This window comes from Dermacentor variabilis, chromosome 7, assembly GCF_050947875.1.
Source record: "Dermacentor variabilis isolate Ectoservices chromosome 7, ASM5094787v1, whole genome shotgun sequence".
NCBI classification, from domain to species: domain Eukaryota; kingdom Metazoa; phylum Arthropoda; class Arachnida; order Ixodida; family Ixodidae; genus Dermacentor; species Dermacentor variabilis.
Genome location: NC_134574.1, coordinates 11,295,044 through 11,313,144, shown reverse-complemented (window position 1 = coordinate 11,313,144; position 18,101 = coordinate 11,295,044). Strand labels below are relative to the sequence as shown.

Below are 18,101 nucleotides of genomic sequence, written 5' to 3'. Positions count from 1 at the left end.
CAAATGCTTTTGATGACCACGCAACACAGTTTTTTTTCCCGGAAGGCAGTGGGACACTGAGTCATCCTTATAAAATTGTTTGATCGAAGAAGTAACTTCTTTGCTTAGAGGCCACCCTTTATTCGGTGGCGGCATGCTCAGGACTCCGGAATTCGACTTGAGTTTCAATGCCTCATGTACCTGTTGTTCAGACGCGCCAGAGAAGCTCATAATTTTATTCTGCGACCAGGATTGCGGAGCCAATGTTAGTATCTGGATTTTATTTTGGCGGGGGCCATCTTGCATAAATTCGTTCTTTAGTTAATTCATTATTTATTTATTTATTTATTTACAGCATACTGCAGGCCGTGTGGCCCAAGCAGGAGGGGCATGGTAACAAATAAAAGTACATGTATAAAAGGCAGAATTGCAAAAATATGAAATTCAAGAAATGAAACAATATAACACGAAACAGCAATGTTAGTTAAGAAATACTAATAATATGAGTTTGAATTGATTCAGGTGAGTTCAGATGATGGAAAGGGATGAGGTTCCATTCTTCTATGGTTCGAGGAAAGAATGAAAACTTAAAGAGGTTTGTCCTGGCAACGTAAGGGGAGAGAGCGAGGGGGTGGGAATGACGGGTTTTCCTGGATGCGGAAAGTGTTATGTATGAACTAGGATCTAAAGAAAATTTACGGTTTATCAAGGAGTAGAGGAACTGCAGGCGCATTATTTTTCTCCTCGTTTGAAGGGTGTGAAAGCCATTTGTACGCAGTAATTCAGAAACAGACTCTTCGCGGCCGTATTTGGAAAAAATAAAACGTATGGCTCTTCTCTGTATCCTTTCAAGGGCGTAAATGTTGATTTTGGTAAACGGGTCCCAAATAACGCACGAGTATTCCAATTTGGGTCGAATAAATGTGGTGTAGGCTAAGGATTTTACTTCATGGGATGCATGTTTAAGCTTATGGCGAAGTAGACATAGCTTTCTGAAAGCAGCGGAGGCGGTAGCAGCAATGTGGCTATTCCAATTTAGGTTGTTAGTAATTGTAATTCCAAGATACTTGTACTCGCTCACTTCGGCCAAGGGATCTTGGCCAATAGAATAAGAAAATTTTAGGGGTAGTTTTTTGTTTGTTATACGTAGAAGCACAGATTTATCTGAGTTAAGTTTCATTCCCCACTTGTTGCTCCACTCAAGAATGTTGTTTAAGGCTAAATGAAGAGATAGTTGATCATGAACTGTATTAATATCGTTAAAAATGATACAGTCGTCTGCGAACAGACGAATATTGACAGGGGCCTCTATTACATCAACTATGTCGTTACAATAAATAAGAAATAGTAGCGGGCCAAGGACGCTGCCTTGAGGCACGCCAGAGGTTACCGAAAGAGAATCGGACTGCTGCCCATCAATCACTACGTACTGTTTGCGACGCGTCAAGTAAGCTGAAACCCAGGACAGGATAAAGGCAGGAAGACCAAGGAATTCTAATTTATAAATTAATTTGTCGTGAGGAACTACATCAAATGCTTTTTGAAAATCCAAAAACATCACATCCACTTGGCCAGCCTTGTCAAGGACAGAAGCAAACGAGTGAATGACTGTGCTTAATTGGGTGACTGTCGAGAGCCCCTTCCTGAAGCCATGTTGGAAAGGAGATAAAATTTTACGCTTGTTTAAGAAATCATTAATGTAGTCAGCAACAATGTGTTCAATTAATTTACAAGAAGAGGATAATATGGAAATCGGACGGTAATTTATAACTGAGCTTGGGTCACCTTTTTTTAATATAGGGACAACACGTGCTACTTTCCAATCGAGCGGAAGTACCGCGGAATGTAGAGAGGCCTGAAAGATCACTACAAGGAATTTACTTAAATGTTCCGCATAACGTCGAAGGTAGGTGTTGGTAATGCCGTCTGGACCAACAGATGATTTTACTTTTAACCGGAGGAGCATGTTAAGTACACCTTCATGAGAAATGTTAATGTCAGAAGAGCAGGATGGTGAAGTTTGGAAAGAGGGTTCAGTTGGTGGTGAGAAGACACTGTGGAAGTGGTCATTTAAAAGGTTAGCAACAGCCTTGGGATCAGTTATTGGAATGTTATCACTGATCCCAAGGCTGTTGCTAACCTTTACCCTTTGAGGGTCGTTTTTTTTGTCATATGCAACCGCCCAGGGTCGATTTCTTTTATTGCAGATTTCGATTCTTCTTAGGGACCTATTTCAAAAAACATTTACCGCAATTTTTCTAGCGTGACCGTAAAGTGAGAAAAAAATATTTTGCGTTGGTATATATGCACTCTTCATTCATGAATAACAACAATAAAAAAGGAAATAAACTTATAAGAATTAAAAAATTTGATGCGTTGTTATACACATAGTTGAAGGCTTTGCAAATGCGCACATGAGAATATTCCGCAACTCTCACCTGTTCCTGCTCTTACACTAATATTTACGTCCATAGCATAATCGATGCGTAGGTGCGTGCACTCAAGAAAACTGTGTAGTTGTGTGCCCGTCAAAAAAGCAAAAGGCGTGACAACCTTCCACTAATTTATCTTATCGTCAACCAGAGGCAATTAGTTTTCGCAAGTGTCGGAAAAAAAAAAGAAGAAGTAACAGAAACACATGCGTTGCGGCATCCTTCCTATGCGCGCGCACCTCTGTGAGCACTAAACGAGCGAGAAAGAAGCGGTCGCCCTTTGAGCGATTAGGAACGAGATAGCCATCAGTTTTGCAAGCGCAAGAAGCCGAAACCGTCTGCGGAACAAAGGCAAAACCGCCCGCGCTAGTATATAGACGCGTGGGAGCGAAGTAGCGCTAAAGCCGTGCAATGAAAACCGAGCGAGGGAGATGCATGAAAAAATTCCCTGTATTCCCACATAGTGGCAGCACATGACAGAAAATAAGAAGTTTGGAAATTGGCGCGCTTTTTAAACGTACAGATGGCACCGTAAATATACGGCATCAACCATTTTGGGACTTGTTCGCGGCGCCGTATATTTACGTCATTGACCCTCAAAGGGTTAATGACACGTAGTCATCGAGAAGAATGTCTTGTTTCATTTCCTTCACTACTGTGGATGTCTCGCTCAGGCCAAGATAGGTGCACATTGTTTCCTTCAAATTCTTCTGCAGTTTTTTTTTGTTTTGTTCTGTACATAAAATTCTCTGTGCCCCCATGCCTGCTTTCTTCTAAGAGGGCTCGCACCTACTGCTACGAGAGCCTTGTTGACGGCATCTGGAATGTGGGGCGTGCGGTAGGGGTACTACTGAATAATTTTGACCAACTGCACAAGTGTTCTTGCATATTGCCTTCATTGAAACGCAGCCCCTACTGCGGGGGGTCGAAACCAAGACCTTGATTAATCTCAACTGGGCAATACCATAGACACTAGGCTGCGTCCCTCTGCTACGGGTACAACAAGTGCAATATAACTACTCAGTTCATGTCATTTGCATATACATTGAATGCTATAATATTGTTTAACACCTGGGTTCAGAAAGGTACTGTTAGGCAAGAGCACGTCTTCATTGGCCGGCATTCAGTCAGTCGCCACTCGAGATAGCAGTTTAAGCGATAGTGAGGACACTGTTACGGTGATGCTACTAATTACAGAGTCCAGCAATACATCTAATTGGGCTAGTTGTGCATCCGTTCATACTAAGAGGTGGGCCATGCACAAAGACAGTATGCAAGTGTGTGTAGTGTACTACTTCTACTCTGAGTTTTCTGTTCGTGCACTGCACCCCTTCTCGTAATATGAACTAATCACGAATGGCTACGTGAATAATTACATGTGCAATTACAGGTAATTAAGTGTATATACTAGCGTACAAAATCATACAGAAGTTCCATCTGTTTTTGTAACAAAACAGGCACGTGTGGATGCAGTACTTTCTGAAAAAAATAAACCATACAATAAATGCCATAGTGGCCATAGTGCAGAAAATTTAGATGGGAGATGCCAATAAGCCTGCTCCCTAAAAGAAACCATGATTATTTGAAAATTAACTTTTGACTATATGTTTTCAGGCTTCTACTTTTTATCATTAGTCCACTGCTATAGCAGTCATAGTTTCTATTATTTAGCATAACTATGTGATGAATACACAACATACTTCACTAATTTCTGTTTAATGACTTCGTTTTATGTCACTACATTAACATGATGCTTTCATTTAGTTAAAATGTCATTAGTGGACTCATAAAAACAAGAACAAGCAATCGATATAAAGTACGTATTCAGTGTCTCATCGCTTTTGGCCTTTAGGTCATTCTGGATTTGATATGCTGGTTTAACAAAGTAATACATATGCGAATGCTAAAAAAAAAAATGAACCCTCGCCGCCTGACATAGACCACTTCAAACAATTGGCAATTGTTTAGGTGCTATTAAACGAAAGTCATCGCAACATTATGAAGTTTCCTCGAAGACCAAAGATTAAGCATAAATTCATGTGCTCAATAGTGTACGTTTCACCGAAAGAAAAAACATACCTTCGTTACCACCCTCATGGCATGGTGTCGAAGGAAGAGTCAGCGTTTCCATGACAAAATAGAAGGGCCTTCACAAAAGTGTGACAAGTACAGGTAATGTCATGAATAGAGCTTCTCCCATGGCACAACTGGTACACAGCACCGACTGAGGAGCCGCCTCTCCTCAACGTGCAAGCCACACAGGGAGCCAGCACTCGTGTGCAAAATTTCACAGCCTTGCTTCAGAATGATCCAAGCACGTCTGCTAGGACGTCTGCCTACTAGGGCATCGCAAAGTTTCATTTGCTACTTGTTTTTTGCAGAAGAAACATGGTTGCTAAAACACGATTGTGTTGGCTGATATTTGCTACATACTTGCCGTAATAAAGCTACAGATTCTTCTCTTATTCACAAAGTTTTCGCCCATTTGTAAATCTTAGTGTACATAACTGCACTCTGTACTCACCGGTGCAACTTTCTGATGCCGCGTGACGACGCTATGCAGGCCGTCGGTGTACAGCGACATCCGGTTAAACGCACTCTATTGAGGCTCGCATTTTTTATTGGCTATGCTAATAATTTCTAATAAAGCACTCAAATAAACACTTCAGGTGCTGATTATCTTGTCTAGATATTCCTCCATAGACTCAGGAAGTTTTGCATCCGCGCAAGTTCTACTTGCCACTAGGGCGCTTTCCTACGAAAGGGAAATGTGCAAGCACAGAGACTGGTATAACACAAATTCAAAAATTTTGTTATTGCTTAAAACAAAAAGTAAATTCGATAAAAGTTTCTCAGTTTGTAGACAATGGATGTTTCTAATAAATCTACTATTTAGCATATTTTTTGCAAAGATGTTTTGCAGAAAGACTTCTTGGTTTAAATAAATAGATAGTCCTCAATTTTTTTCAAAGAAATCGCTAATGGTTGAGTGCCAAGGCTGGGACAGTTGGCGCGGAATGACCCCTTTGGCATCTTCGCTCACTGGTACTTCTGCACAGTTCAGAAAAAAAAAAAAAAAAAGAGATCGACTCGCTAGATGCAACACACTTGACCACCGCATACAAAGAAATGGCGCAGACTGGTGTTGCATGCACACACGTCGCTGCAGGCACGGAGAGAGAATGGGTGAACTGCAGCCAGTGGCAGCGGCACAGAACACGTGCTGATGCTGCGACCGTTGCGACTGCGAGGAGCGTGCGGAGTGGGGGACGAGAGCACCTGAAAAAAAACCGGTATGCCCGCTGCATTGCAGTGAAACACGTCTTCTCCTCTGCAGGCATGCATTTCGGCGGTTTGCGGGGCGTACCGTGGACTGATTTTCGTGCTAGCAGTACTATGGGTCGGCCACTTCATCTATAAATAATTGCGATGGCTAAGTGGCATCGCCTCGCGGCCCCAAATGGCCATTGTTTCTTCGGGTTTGCGGTGAAATGGGGATCGGGAATCGCCGCATAGCACCGCAAATCTTCGAATTAATCGGGTTGGCCTAGGCCATCGGCTTGGATCATCCAGTCAAATTTACCTTGGAAAATACGGGACTGCAGAAAACCTTCGAATTATCCGGGTTTTCAAATTAATCGTATTTGAGTTAACGAGGTTTTACTGTACATGCCGAGCTGTACACAAAATGTGCTACCATAGTTTTATATGAGTTTCTGCTGTCTTGCGCTCAGACATATGTCGGTCAGACTGGGCATTGCGTCATAAATCATGTGCACGGGAACATGAGCTGTCACTGAAAGGTGAAGACAGCACATTTGCCTGAGCACTGCAATCCACGTCAGTGTGAGCCGCGACTGGACAATTGATACGTATTCTTGGAAGAAGCAGGGACACCACGGCACGTGAATTATTAGAGGCGTTTCATATTAAAGAGCATGGCTAGTCTTGTATTAGTGACACATCAGTTTTACTTTTGCACGCAGAAAGAAGGTTTTTGATAGCCGGCTGTGATTAGGGTGTTGCGCGGATGAAGCTGTTTGGTATGTTGCGCATTTGCGTGTATGTATATATTGCATGTGATACAGTAGAGAATAAGCAGTGAAAAGTTGGCACTCCCCTTGCTCCAAGACAGGTTTTTTGCCCTAATTTAAAACACACACAAAAGGAAGACACATAGAAGACAACACGGGCGGCACTTTCAACTGGTTTAGCTTCGGCTGTGACCCATCAATATATACACACATACACGCATGCACAGGCTGTTCACCAACCTACGTTATCCAGCGATCAAACAATCTCTTTTCCAATTTGTAGAGCAAGATAGATGTAATGTTAATGCAACTTGAACCTTTCCTTTTTTTGTATAATAAGCTTCCATTAGCTCATGTGCTGTTTTATTTCTGCTTCTGCCAAGAATCTTACTCTCAGTAAAACTTGGTTCGCACATGCAGGCCTTGCAGTGTGCTGGCAAATGTGCCACACCATCTTTCATTAGATTTAGTTCGTGTTCCCTGGCTCATTCATTTATGCAGCATCCAGTCTGTCCTATGTAGCACTTGACACACTCAAGGGGAATTTCATACACGACCCCCATGGCTCATTTCCTGTAGGACGTGCCCTGTTTGTTGCCACAGCCTTGCGAACCGGTCTTCTCGTGAGTGGTTCTCGAACAGATTCGAACCAGTTTAATGAGGGCAGGAAAGGCAATGGGTACGCCATTCCGGCCTGCCACCTTCTTTAGGTTATGGGAGACCTTATGAACAAAAAGAATCACTGCAGGTCTTAACGGTTCTGGCACTTTCTTCCTCCCTTGTGGTGCTGGTACCTTTAACCTTTCGCAAAATGGTTTCGGTGACTGATGTCACCAACAAGTCAGGGAACTGTGCTGCTTTAAGTCGCTTGATGTAATTATTGAACATGGCCTGCATCGTTCAATAACATGGGTAACGTAAGCTTGTTCAGCCTACGTAGATAATGTAGGTTTGTGAACAGCCTTCACATGTGTGTATGTGTATATATATTCATTGGTCCCAGCCCAAACTAAATCGGTTCCTAAGTGCCGCCCATGTTGTCTTCTATGTGTCTTCCTTTTGTGTGTTTTAACTTGGAGCAAAAAACATGCCATTTAGCAAGCAACAAATACCCTTGTTCCCTTCCATCCTTCCTTGTTTGCACTAAAGGGATCATATTTATGGTCTACTCACCAATGTAACAATCGAAGCTTCCATTGCTAGCGCCATTTGCTCAAATTAGACTGTGGATTAGAACCAGACATGCCATTCCCTAGCTGCCATGTAAACCCAGTCTAATCCACGAGACTTTTCGCATGAAGCCAGTCTCATAGTACGCATGCAATCACTCAAATGGAACACCTCTCATTGTGTTCTGCTCCTAGCAGATGGCAGGCTCAGTTTCAAGATGATATACAGGAGCATGTCATCATTTTGACGTTGCCAAAATCGTGGCCGACGATGTCGGTGTGGCCTAGGTCATTCGCGTGAGGAGAAACTGTATGGGCGTTCCGAACAACGATTTCCTATCATGTCCCTGTTTGCTACAAGCACTGGGAAGAAACTGCGGCCGCTATCAACGCGATTATAGACTGCGGCTATGCATTTATGAAGGTACGTGGCCTACGGGGTGTTGTACAGAGTGACAAATTGAAGAATAAAGACTTTAAAGGCACAGATAGACACCAAGTGTTCCGGCATTGCTGTCATTCGTGTACAATTTCTGCTGATAACTGTGGCGATGCGGACTCTGGCGCTTCATTTCCGTTAAACGCTAGTGCCGTTCTTGCTCCTTTGCATCACACATTTGTGGCACTCTGCACTTGCCGAGCTCTGAGAGTTGTCCGAATTAGCCAATGTGGGGCCAAATACGTTGGAACTAATGAGAGTTTGATTACATTAAGTAATGCATACGCCTGTTGGGACCAAAATACATGTCGAAATCATCCAATTTACCAAATTAAGGAGGCTTTACTGTATAGTCATGCATACGCCATGTGCAGACTTAGTGGAGGCACCGGCAGGTGGCTTAGCGTGTTCAGTGGAAAGTGCAAGAGGAACTCTCCTGCATACATGCTTTGTACATGATGCATCTCTGTGGTGGCAACACTGTGTTCTCTACAATGCTTCAATGCTCATCGCATTCGTCATGATATAGGTTTTGCCGGAATTTTCTTATTGCAATGCCCTAAGGATCTATAGGGCAGGGGCTCTGAAACTAGGTTCCACAGAGCTCTGCGAGTGGAATTTTAGGGTTCTGTCAGCAGTCGGAACGAGTCCAGTCCCATCTGATACAAGCTAGTTTGCTACCAAACTGTGTTGGTTTGTACCTTATTTGAAGCAAAAACATGTGACTAGTGCTTTGATGCTTGCGAAGGGCACTGCTGCATGCTGGATGATGTGGACATGTACGCTTAGGTCTGTTATCTGTAAATCGGAGACCCTTTCACAGCACGAGTGACTTGTGGCATTTGAATGAACGAATGAGATGACCTTTTATTTCCAAAAGAGTGTTCACGGGCGTCTGAGGTTTGGGTCGCCCTAGGTGGAAGGGCAACCCCAACTTCAACCAGAAATGCTCTCCTGGTGGTCATGGCCTAATGAATTTTGTATTTATTCTGAATTCAAGCCGGATGAATTCTGAATTGATTGATTCCTACATGATCTACCTGTGCAGCCATTCAGGTGATTCATTGTGACACTCATTTTATAAGTCTGAGTATATGCACATAAGTGGAAAGAGAAGTTCCATGGTGCTCTTGGAAAGATAGTGGGGTCCCCCGAGTCCAGCCACCCCTGCCATAGGGCATGACAGAGTGGATGGTGGTTAAAAAAGAACAGCAAAAAGAAGTGTAAATGACAACACAAATAACTAAAAAATACAATATGTGCAGATCATTACAAAATATTTATTTATTTGCGATACTGCCAGTCTCAGTGAGACCAAAGCAGGTGGGAATTGTATTAGACAGTTTTACAAAAAGAAGCAAACAGGTCATGCTACATGTTACAGTAAAAAAAAGAAAGAGAAAAAGCTTCTTTAACTGCTGCAGAAATCACCAATGACAATGTGAAATACAATACTTTTGGTTGGTATAACAATATCGCTCAGTAAAAAATATAGTATTACTAGAATTTATTTAAAGATAGCAAATACATGCATGATCCATGTAAGATTAGATAAGTTGTACAGCTAACAGATAACAGCGCAGAAGTGACCAGTTTGGGGCTTGAAATGCAGAAATTCCACGCACAGAAATAAGTATTACAGTTAAGATATGTGAGTGTGTTAAGTGAAGTCTTCCGTGTTCGATGTCTCTAGTAGGTTGATGAACGATGAAAATGACGGAGAGGAAACTATGTCTGGGTGGAGGAGATTCCATTCTTTGATGGCATGTGGAAAAAGTTAGAACTTGAATGTGTCATTGCAAACACTACTGGTTTAGTGTAAATGGGTGCTTCTTTCACGATAGACATGATGTAGACAAAGTAATGTATTTAGCTCGATCTATCTCATAACTGCAATGCATTAGTTGGTAGATGAATTTTAAGCGGGCTTGTCTGGCCCTAACAGATAGTGTTTTAAGACCTGCATCAGCTAAGGGGTTTGTAGGGGAGTCATAGGGCCTGTGTTTGTTAAAGATGAACCTCACAGCTTTCCTTTGCGCCTTTTATAGTTTTTATATGTTAGTTGATGTGTGTGGAAACCAGATGATGTTAGCGTACTCTAAGATGGAGCAAACAAAAGTTGTATGGGCTAGTAGTCTGGTGTGCTTCGGTACAAGGCGTAAACATCGTCTAAGAAAAAAAGTTTGCGTAATGCGACTGAGGTAACATTATCAATATTGTCATGTAGTAGTGATGGTAAAGAAAGTAGCAGAACTGGGAATGATGAAACTAGCTCTTTATTGGGCGAACCTGTGCCCTAAAAAACAGGATACACTCAAAGAACGATGATAGCAGTGGACACAGTCGGCGATCGGTGAAAATCTGGTCATTGGGTCAAGCGCGTCGGCTTTTATACATCAGTCTTCAAAGGTTCCAGAGTAATTGCTGTGACCAGTGTGTATTCAAGATAGTTCTACACCATTCGCGTCGTGCTGTGAAATCATTATGCAGAAAGGTGAGGCGTGCAGACAGGACACAAGAGGAGTGGACAACACGAACGCCGACTATCAACTGAAGGGAGCACTGAGGCGAAAAGAAGAAAGAAGACACAAAACTCATCGGCGCAAGCTCTGGAATGGTATCACCACATGTCAGTCGGGTACATGTGCTGGTAATCAGATTACACAAGGTTTGGTGACAACAGACAGCGAATAGAACCATCGATAACTTTCGAGAAACTTCCGATACATGCAGCCACGTCCTGCGCTGTGTGATAACATGAGGCGGTGAAACATGGTCACCCGGTAAAGATAAACAAATACACGTGTTAATATAAGTTCCGTGAAAAGTCAGAAGAGAATTTCAAACCTAGGTATTTGTGGTTATTTAATTTATTCAGGAAAGTGCCACCAAGAGCGTAAGAAATTTCCCAGGGCTTCTTTTTTGTTGTAAAGGACATTCATGCAGATTTAGTGGTGTTAATTGAGAGTTGCCATTCTTTACACCAATTGGACACCAAGTCGAGTGCTCTGTTTAATAATAAGTGGTCTGCATAACCGACACATGTCTTTATAAAGAATACAATCATCTGCGAAGAGCTTGTCACATTTAGTGTTAGCAGTAATGTCATTAATAAAGATCAAAAATAGCAATAGGGCAAATACTGACCCTTGGGGAACACTGGAGGCGACAGCTACAGACCTGGAAGGTGTGCTAAGATACTGTGTTCGATGCGATAAGAAGTTTTTTATCCATGCAGTAATCTGACCATCCCCAATCGTAGCCTTTAGTTTTGCAGCTAATTTTACATAGCTTACACAGTCAAATACCTTACTGAAGTCGATGATCGGTGACAACCGTTTTGGATGACGCAGTGGCTTCAATCGTGGCAGTGGAGCAGGGAAGACAGTTCCAGGCCGAGCAACCTTTAAAGTGTAATGGAGCCCGAGAACATACTGGTACTACAAATAGGAATGGCGATATTATGCTGGTGATCTATACACAGTTATAAGTATGATGGTTGTAAAATAAGCTTGTGTCAAAGGAAGGGGTTATTAAAGATGATGTTCTTGGAGACTGGGCCTGTTGTATAGTACACACAGTTCTGCTTACATGACCCCAATCACCGCAGTATTTTGGAGAGGGGAATGCAGTTTGATTTTTCGCCAAGTGTATGACTGCTGGGGCTGCAGGTAGCCAGTCTCTATGGGAGGGGTGAGTTCCAGGATGGGCAGCTGGTGAAGCAGCGTGGTGACACTGTGCGCGTCATCCGGGGTGACCAAATCATCTGGCTGGAAGGCACCGAGGCTGGCTTTCCTGCTGTTGGCTTTCTGGTGCGAACTCTGGATGCCATCATCAGCCGATGCAACAACAGCAAAAAGGGGGGATTGCTGCGACAGTACCGCATCAACCAGCGCACCAAGGTGGGCCCCATTTAATTTGTTTTTGTGCTCTTAATTGATCTTGTAAAATGGGGTTTACTGCACTATAAACACATGGGCAGCAGAAGTAGAAATGGACAGGACGTGCACAGACTCGCAACTGAATTTTATTGGGTCAAAGATGACATATATATACAATGATCAAAATGATGTCATACTGATGGGCCATCCAATCGATCAGCGACTGTACTTATTTGCAGAAAGGGTCGAATTTCGATACAACAAAATTTCGATATAACGTAGCGAATTGCTGATTTTACCAACTTTGTTATATTGAGGTTTAACTCTGTTGCCCTCAGTGAAGACAAAGTATGGTTTTGTAGCGCACTACTACATGCCACAGTGGTCCGGTCACAAAACGACAACGACAACACGTCCAGCACGCTGACGGCACGCAAGCAGTGGAATCAGGCTACCACCTGATTGAGCAGGCTCAGTTAAATGTATAATTTGTGGACCCCAGGCACCAGCATCTGTCTGGGTTTTTTTTTTTTCACCCACAAATTGGTGACTCCGGACATTGCGTCATCACTCTCAGCTCCGGTTGTTTCAGCCGCCTCACTGGGCCTACCGCTGCAAGGAGCTCTAGCCCCGCTGTCTTCTATCCAGTCAGTCATGGCCTCAGATTCTGCCGATCAAGTACTGCCGTCAGTGCCACTACCCCCCGATCCCAAGGTCTCCTCTCTCAAGCTAGCGGAGCTCTGGTCGTCACACTTGGGACTTTGGTTCTTTACCATTGAATCCATCCCCACTGGTTCAGTTCACAGTTGACCATGTTCGAGCTCGTCGTTGGAGTGCTTCCACCTACTACTGCTGCAATTGTTTGCGATGTCCTACGCTCCCTGCCTATCGACCGCCCCTATGACCACCTTAAGTGGACTGACAGCTGGCCAGAATGTGTTGTAAGCAATGTGCGAACTAATCTACCTCTCAGGTGGCTGGCATGACCCAATTTGTCTGCGCTGCACAGAATTGTTGCCGGTGATGCCATTCTCTTGTGACTGGCTATCGACGGTGTTGCCCAGCTTTTGTTCAATGTTGCCAACAGCTTCGTAGGCATCACAGAGAGAGAAAAACACTAGGAGGAAGTGTCACATCATAAAAAAATATAAAGCAGAAAGAGGCCCTCTTCGTGTGATAGGTGTGTGGTAGCTTCCAGCCTCTTTAATGGTCCAGCAAGCACAGGGGCCTAATCGTTCTCTAGGTGAGTGACGTCACACTCCTTCCCTTGAGGAGATTGAATGTGGCCAAGTGCTTCAGGCCCGGAGCATGACTAGACTCGGAGACAGTGTGAGAACTTTGTAGAAGAAGTTTTACATTTGATGGCTAAGCGATGTTAAGTGCAATATTTGATTAGAATGATAAATCCGATAGCTTTGAGGCAGGTGCTCTGCATGTTGACAACGGCATGTTATGTACTTTGAAAGTGTTGTTCTTTAACATGTTCTTTGAGTCAGTATCTTCTGCTTATTGAGAAAATGGCTGAGTAGGTTAATCCACAACTTTGAACTGTATGACTGGCTTTCCCCATTTCGACATTATTGGGGTGAAGTGATATTGAGTGCTGCTAGCCTAGAACATTTTATCTGCGAGATTAGTTTTGGCAGGAATTGTTTTATCTAGCTCCTCATAAGTGCTTCATAATGAATTCAAAGTGCTTAAAAATGTTTCTCCTTGCTCCTCCGACCAAAAGAAAAAATTAGGTGGTCTAGACTGCTTGAAAACCTCATCACTGATCACGTCCAGCTCGGCATGCTGTAGGAACCGAGGCTGTGCTCTGCACCCGCAGCATACTTCATGCTGTCATGCTCCGCGCCTGCTCTCTCTTTCAGGGATAACTTGTGTCCGTGATTGTTGCAACGCTCTGGACCAGATGGCCTGAATCCCTTTTTTTAATGAAGTGCAGCAAATCACTCAGCATATCAACCACTACTGACATGGTTGTACATTGTGTTTCACTTTTAGTTGCACTGAGCTGCCTGTTTAGGATTGATTAGAGATCTCTTGGTTGGACGTGCAGCAGGCATTGAAGAATCATATTGATTCAGAAAACAGCTGTGTATTTTTGTGCTCTTCCTTCCTGCAGGCCATGATAGCTTGCTACCCAAGCCATGGGACACATTACGTGAAGCATGTGGACAATCCAAACCAGGATGGCCGTTGTATCACCAGCATCTACTATCTCAACAAAAACTGGGATGTCCAAGTATGTTGCAGCTATTCAGATTACATAAATATTGTGAACATGTAGGAAAACAGCATGTGTTCATATTGTTCTGTGGGTGGTGAGAAATTTGTTTTCTAACTATGGCATCGCACTGGTATTTTGAATTGAAGCATGCAATAATTAAACATCTCTGGTGTGTATATTTAGTGTGATTCATAAAAAATTATGAATTATGTCAAACATGTTAGCCGAGTGTTTTACACAGATCGCCCATGCGAAGACATTGTAAAGATAATGCAAATCAGAACAAGTTATCACATACATCGTATAAATTATTAAATTCTAATTTCGTTAAACATACTTTCTCAATAAATTGATGTATATCATTGCTCCAATAAAATGTGTCCTAGAAAATTTGTTGTTGAATGTGGTTGAGGGTTTCTTCTTATTTAAATGATGAGTATTGTGTGCCATTTTTTTCTGTCATTTTGAATTTCTAATTTATTATTTCATTTATGTGTATTAATTTTAAATTAAACCAAAATAAAATGCGTCATCTACTGTGCATCAAGAACTTCTGTTACAATGCCTGAAAGGAATACCTTAGGTCTGTATGAAAATAACATAGAGACATCTAGGATGTCTAGGAAACTTGATGTTTATGAAACTTGATTGGAGGGCAGGAATCAGGAATTATCGGGTTTTACCCCAAAAATGACTGACTCTAGGTTATGTGTGTGTGCACTAGTTGTAACCCTGGGAGTGTCAGCCAGCGCCACTCCCGACCTTATTATTTATGGGTTTCAATCAATAAGAACCATTCATTTCCTCTTGCTTTTCCTGGTTTCATGGTACGTTGGCTTCATGTAGCTGTAATGAACAAAACCGAAGCCCCTTGGTTCATCGGAATACAGTCGCCGACTGATTTCTCAGACTCCAAAAACTGGGACATGCTCGATTATTCGGTCTGCTTCGCGGCACCGCCATTCTCCCCATAGACCATAATGTATAACAACTGCCGAAAATTTGGACACGTTGCAATCTCTCGTCTCATTTTTCGGACACTCCTTGAGCCAACTCGATCGAGAGCAACCACTTTTGTTTTGAATGGAGCTTCCTTGCTGCCCCACGAAGTGGTGCTACTGCAAATCCACACTCATCATCATCGTTTCTGCCTGGTTCGATAGAGTGGCTACAGCAGTTCCGATCTCAGCTTAGTAAGCCACGTCAAGACAACCCAGCACATGATTTACTTCTTCATGCACGACGCTGCGAATAGGCCACATTTTTCGTTTGTGCGACTGGTATCAGCGTGACGGCGTGGTGGTGTTTACTTTGTGTGCTGTGTCGAGGTTGTGGTGATCCAACGCGGCATACGGAAACATCATGTCAAGTGTCTAATGGAGCCGACAGTGCCCACGCAGACTGCGCTGGGGAATGCTGGCAAGTGGGTGCCGGGAGGCCTAGGATTTGTCGCCTTCTTATATTCTCCCTACTGACGCCGAAAATGTTCTGCCGAGACCTGCGCAATGGTTGCATTGCGATTCTGGACATCGTCTCATTTGACAGTTTCACAGGTGCTGACACTGCTGTACTGACATGTGCAGAACTCGACGACGGTGAGATCATTCGTCAGGGTTCTGCTACACCACCCGACGACGACTCCGAGTCAGCTCCGACGACTCCGAGTGACTGTGCTTTCAGCTGCCTATAGTGACCATACGACCCTCTCCAAGATTCAGTTTATTATCTTCTGATTGCGCGTAAACGGGAGATTCAGGCTTATCTGATTGCGCGTAAACGGAACAGCGCGCAATGGTGCATTCACGATTTCTTCAAGCCTACTGCCGAGCCCAAATAAGTGCGTGGAAATAAAGGACTTCTTTTTTTTTTCTTGATCTGCTTTTTTGGACACCTGTTTAGGCGGACATTTCCGCAGTCCCTGTGAGGTCCGAATAAACGGTTGGCGACTGTAGCATTTAACTGAGCTGGTTGGTTCATAGCAAAGGCGAGTTTGAACAGCTCTACTGAAAAAAGAAAAGAATGAAAGAAAGGACTAAGGGAGATTAGGACAAGGACGTTGCTGTACTTACAACTGAGTATATTTCCATACTTGTTGCTATGTATTGTAATATCCAAAGTCATCGCCCATCCCCCGCTGCCTGAAATTCATAGAAAAAGTTCGGTGGGCCATGACTCGGGGACCAAAAAATTTTGAGAAAGCTAGAAAATATGCATTGCTTATTTGCATCTAGCATGTCTTGACAAGAGATACACTCAACTTTTATCACGGGGTGTTATCTTCAATCCCGCTAAAAAGAAGGAAGGCATGCAAGTTACAGTAAAAGCTCATTCATTCGAATTCCGCGGGGATGCTATGAAAATTCGAATTATACAAAATTCGAACTAATGAAAGTCGGAGAAAAAAATCGCTCGGTTAAGGCGCGTATATAGTATGACATGGCGTGAGCACGCGTGCACACGCTACGTCACGTTGGCGTGAACAACGTCTATACTTCGAAGCAGTGGCGCACCCAACATAACCGGACGCGGCCAGCGCGATCCGACGCGCCTGACGTCGAGATGGCTCTTGCTCCATCCGCTAAATAAATTAACAAGCACTGTGTCACGCGCGCACAGGTAAGCATGAACGCATCTCGCTCGACGACCACGGAAACTCGCTGAAAAACGCTGGAGTGAGGACACGCAGCAGTAGCAGCGAGCGAATTGACATTCGTACAGCTCACGCTTCAACGCGAACGAAACGTAGAAAGCCAACGCCTCCTATAATATACTATAGGAGGCGTTGAGAAAGCACATTGCTTATGAAGCTACCGGCACTACGCGCACTGTGCAAACATCGAAGATCATCGCTTTGTAGATGAGGCCCACACGGGCGCGCACTTTGGCCACGTCACAGATCGCTTTCAAGATGCGGCGCCCGCATGGCCGCGCCGTAAGCAGCAGCCGCCGAAGATCGTCCCCCCGTCCCTCCCTCGCCTCACCCCCCTGCCTCGCGCGCGACAAGAGAGGGCGCGCTCCGCCCCGCCTTTTCCTCTCGTGCACGCGAGATTGAGCCGCGTTCGCCGGCTCACCCTCGCACGCTCGTACACAAAGAAACGGCGCGCGGCGACGGTGGGCCTCTTCGATTTTCGGAGTTCTGGCAGCCCGCTGGCAGCTAGATGGCAGCCAGTTAGTTCCGGTTCTGACAGGAAGTCACATGGGCTGGGACCCCAAGACAACCCGAACCTGCCCGAAGTTTGCAAAATCGAACGCCGGTACAGCTGGCCAAATGTAAACATGCTACCAGCATGGCAGCGCCCGTCGAGGCCGGCGCGCGCTCGGCGTAGTCGGCCCATTTATGCGTTGCCAGCTTGAAAATATATTGTTGCATTCAGGGATACGATCACTTTCGCGCGATTTCACGCGACTCGGCGCAGGACGCGTACTCGGCCAATCTCGCTTGCGCAGCGTAACAGATGGCCTCCGACGCGGCGGATGAGAAGACGCGAAATCGTGATTGTATACTCGAAAGCGATAGCTGGAGGATCCCTGCTCGCAGCGATCACGTCGACCACCGGCGACATTTGATGAGTTGGCGTTGTGTCATAACAAGACATGAAAAAGCAGGTTATCGGGTACGTCTAGCTCATACGCATAAAATTTCGCGTCGACCTGCTTGGGCTTCGATTTCGTAAAGTTTGTTGTGGCTGATGGTACTTCTCATTTAAGGAGCTGGGGACGCGGCTGGCGCATGAAAATGCACGTCGCCTGTGACGAGCGAAACGTTTCACACGAAAAACAACATTGGTCGCAGTCATGAGAGCAATAAGCCAATGTACGTGTGTCTAAATGTACCGAGCTAGTGCAATCAGTGTATTCTTAGATCAACGGCCTGCAGTTCGAACACATATCGGTTTCGAGCTGCCACAGCATACGACGGAGAGACGGAGCAAACACG

General features: G+C 44.2%; 1 protein-coding gene across 10 annotated transcripts in view; it reads left to right on the top strand.

Moving 5' to 3' along the window:
- LOC142587326 (egl nine homolog 1-like) overlaps positions 1 to 18,101 on the top strand; it is a 249,396-nt gene that overhangs the window by 116,446 nt on the left and 114,849 nt on the right. For all 10 annotated transcript variants that reach the window (XR_012829463.1, XM_075698230.1, XM_075698235.1 and 7 more), the window contains exons 5-6: positions 11,725 to 11,955; positions 14,060 to 14,179. Coding sequence is in view for 9 of the 10 variants with exons in the window: in XM_075698230.1 (XP_075554345.1) it covers positions 11,725 to 11,955; positions 14,060 to 14,179 (351 nt within the window). In the remaining variant the exon portion in view is untranslated. The remainder of the gene's footprint in view (positions 1 to 11,724; positions 11,956 to 14,059; positions 14,180 to 18,101) is intronic.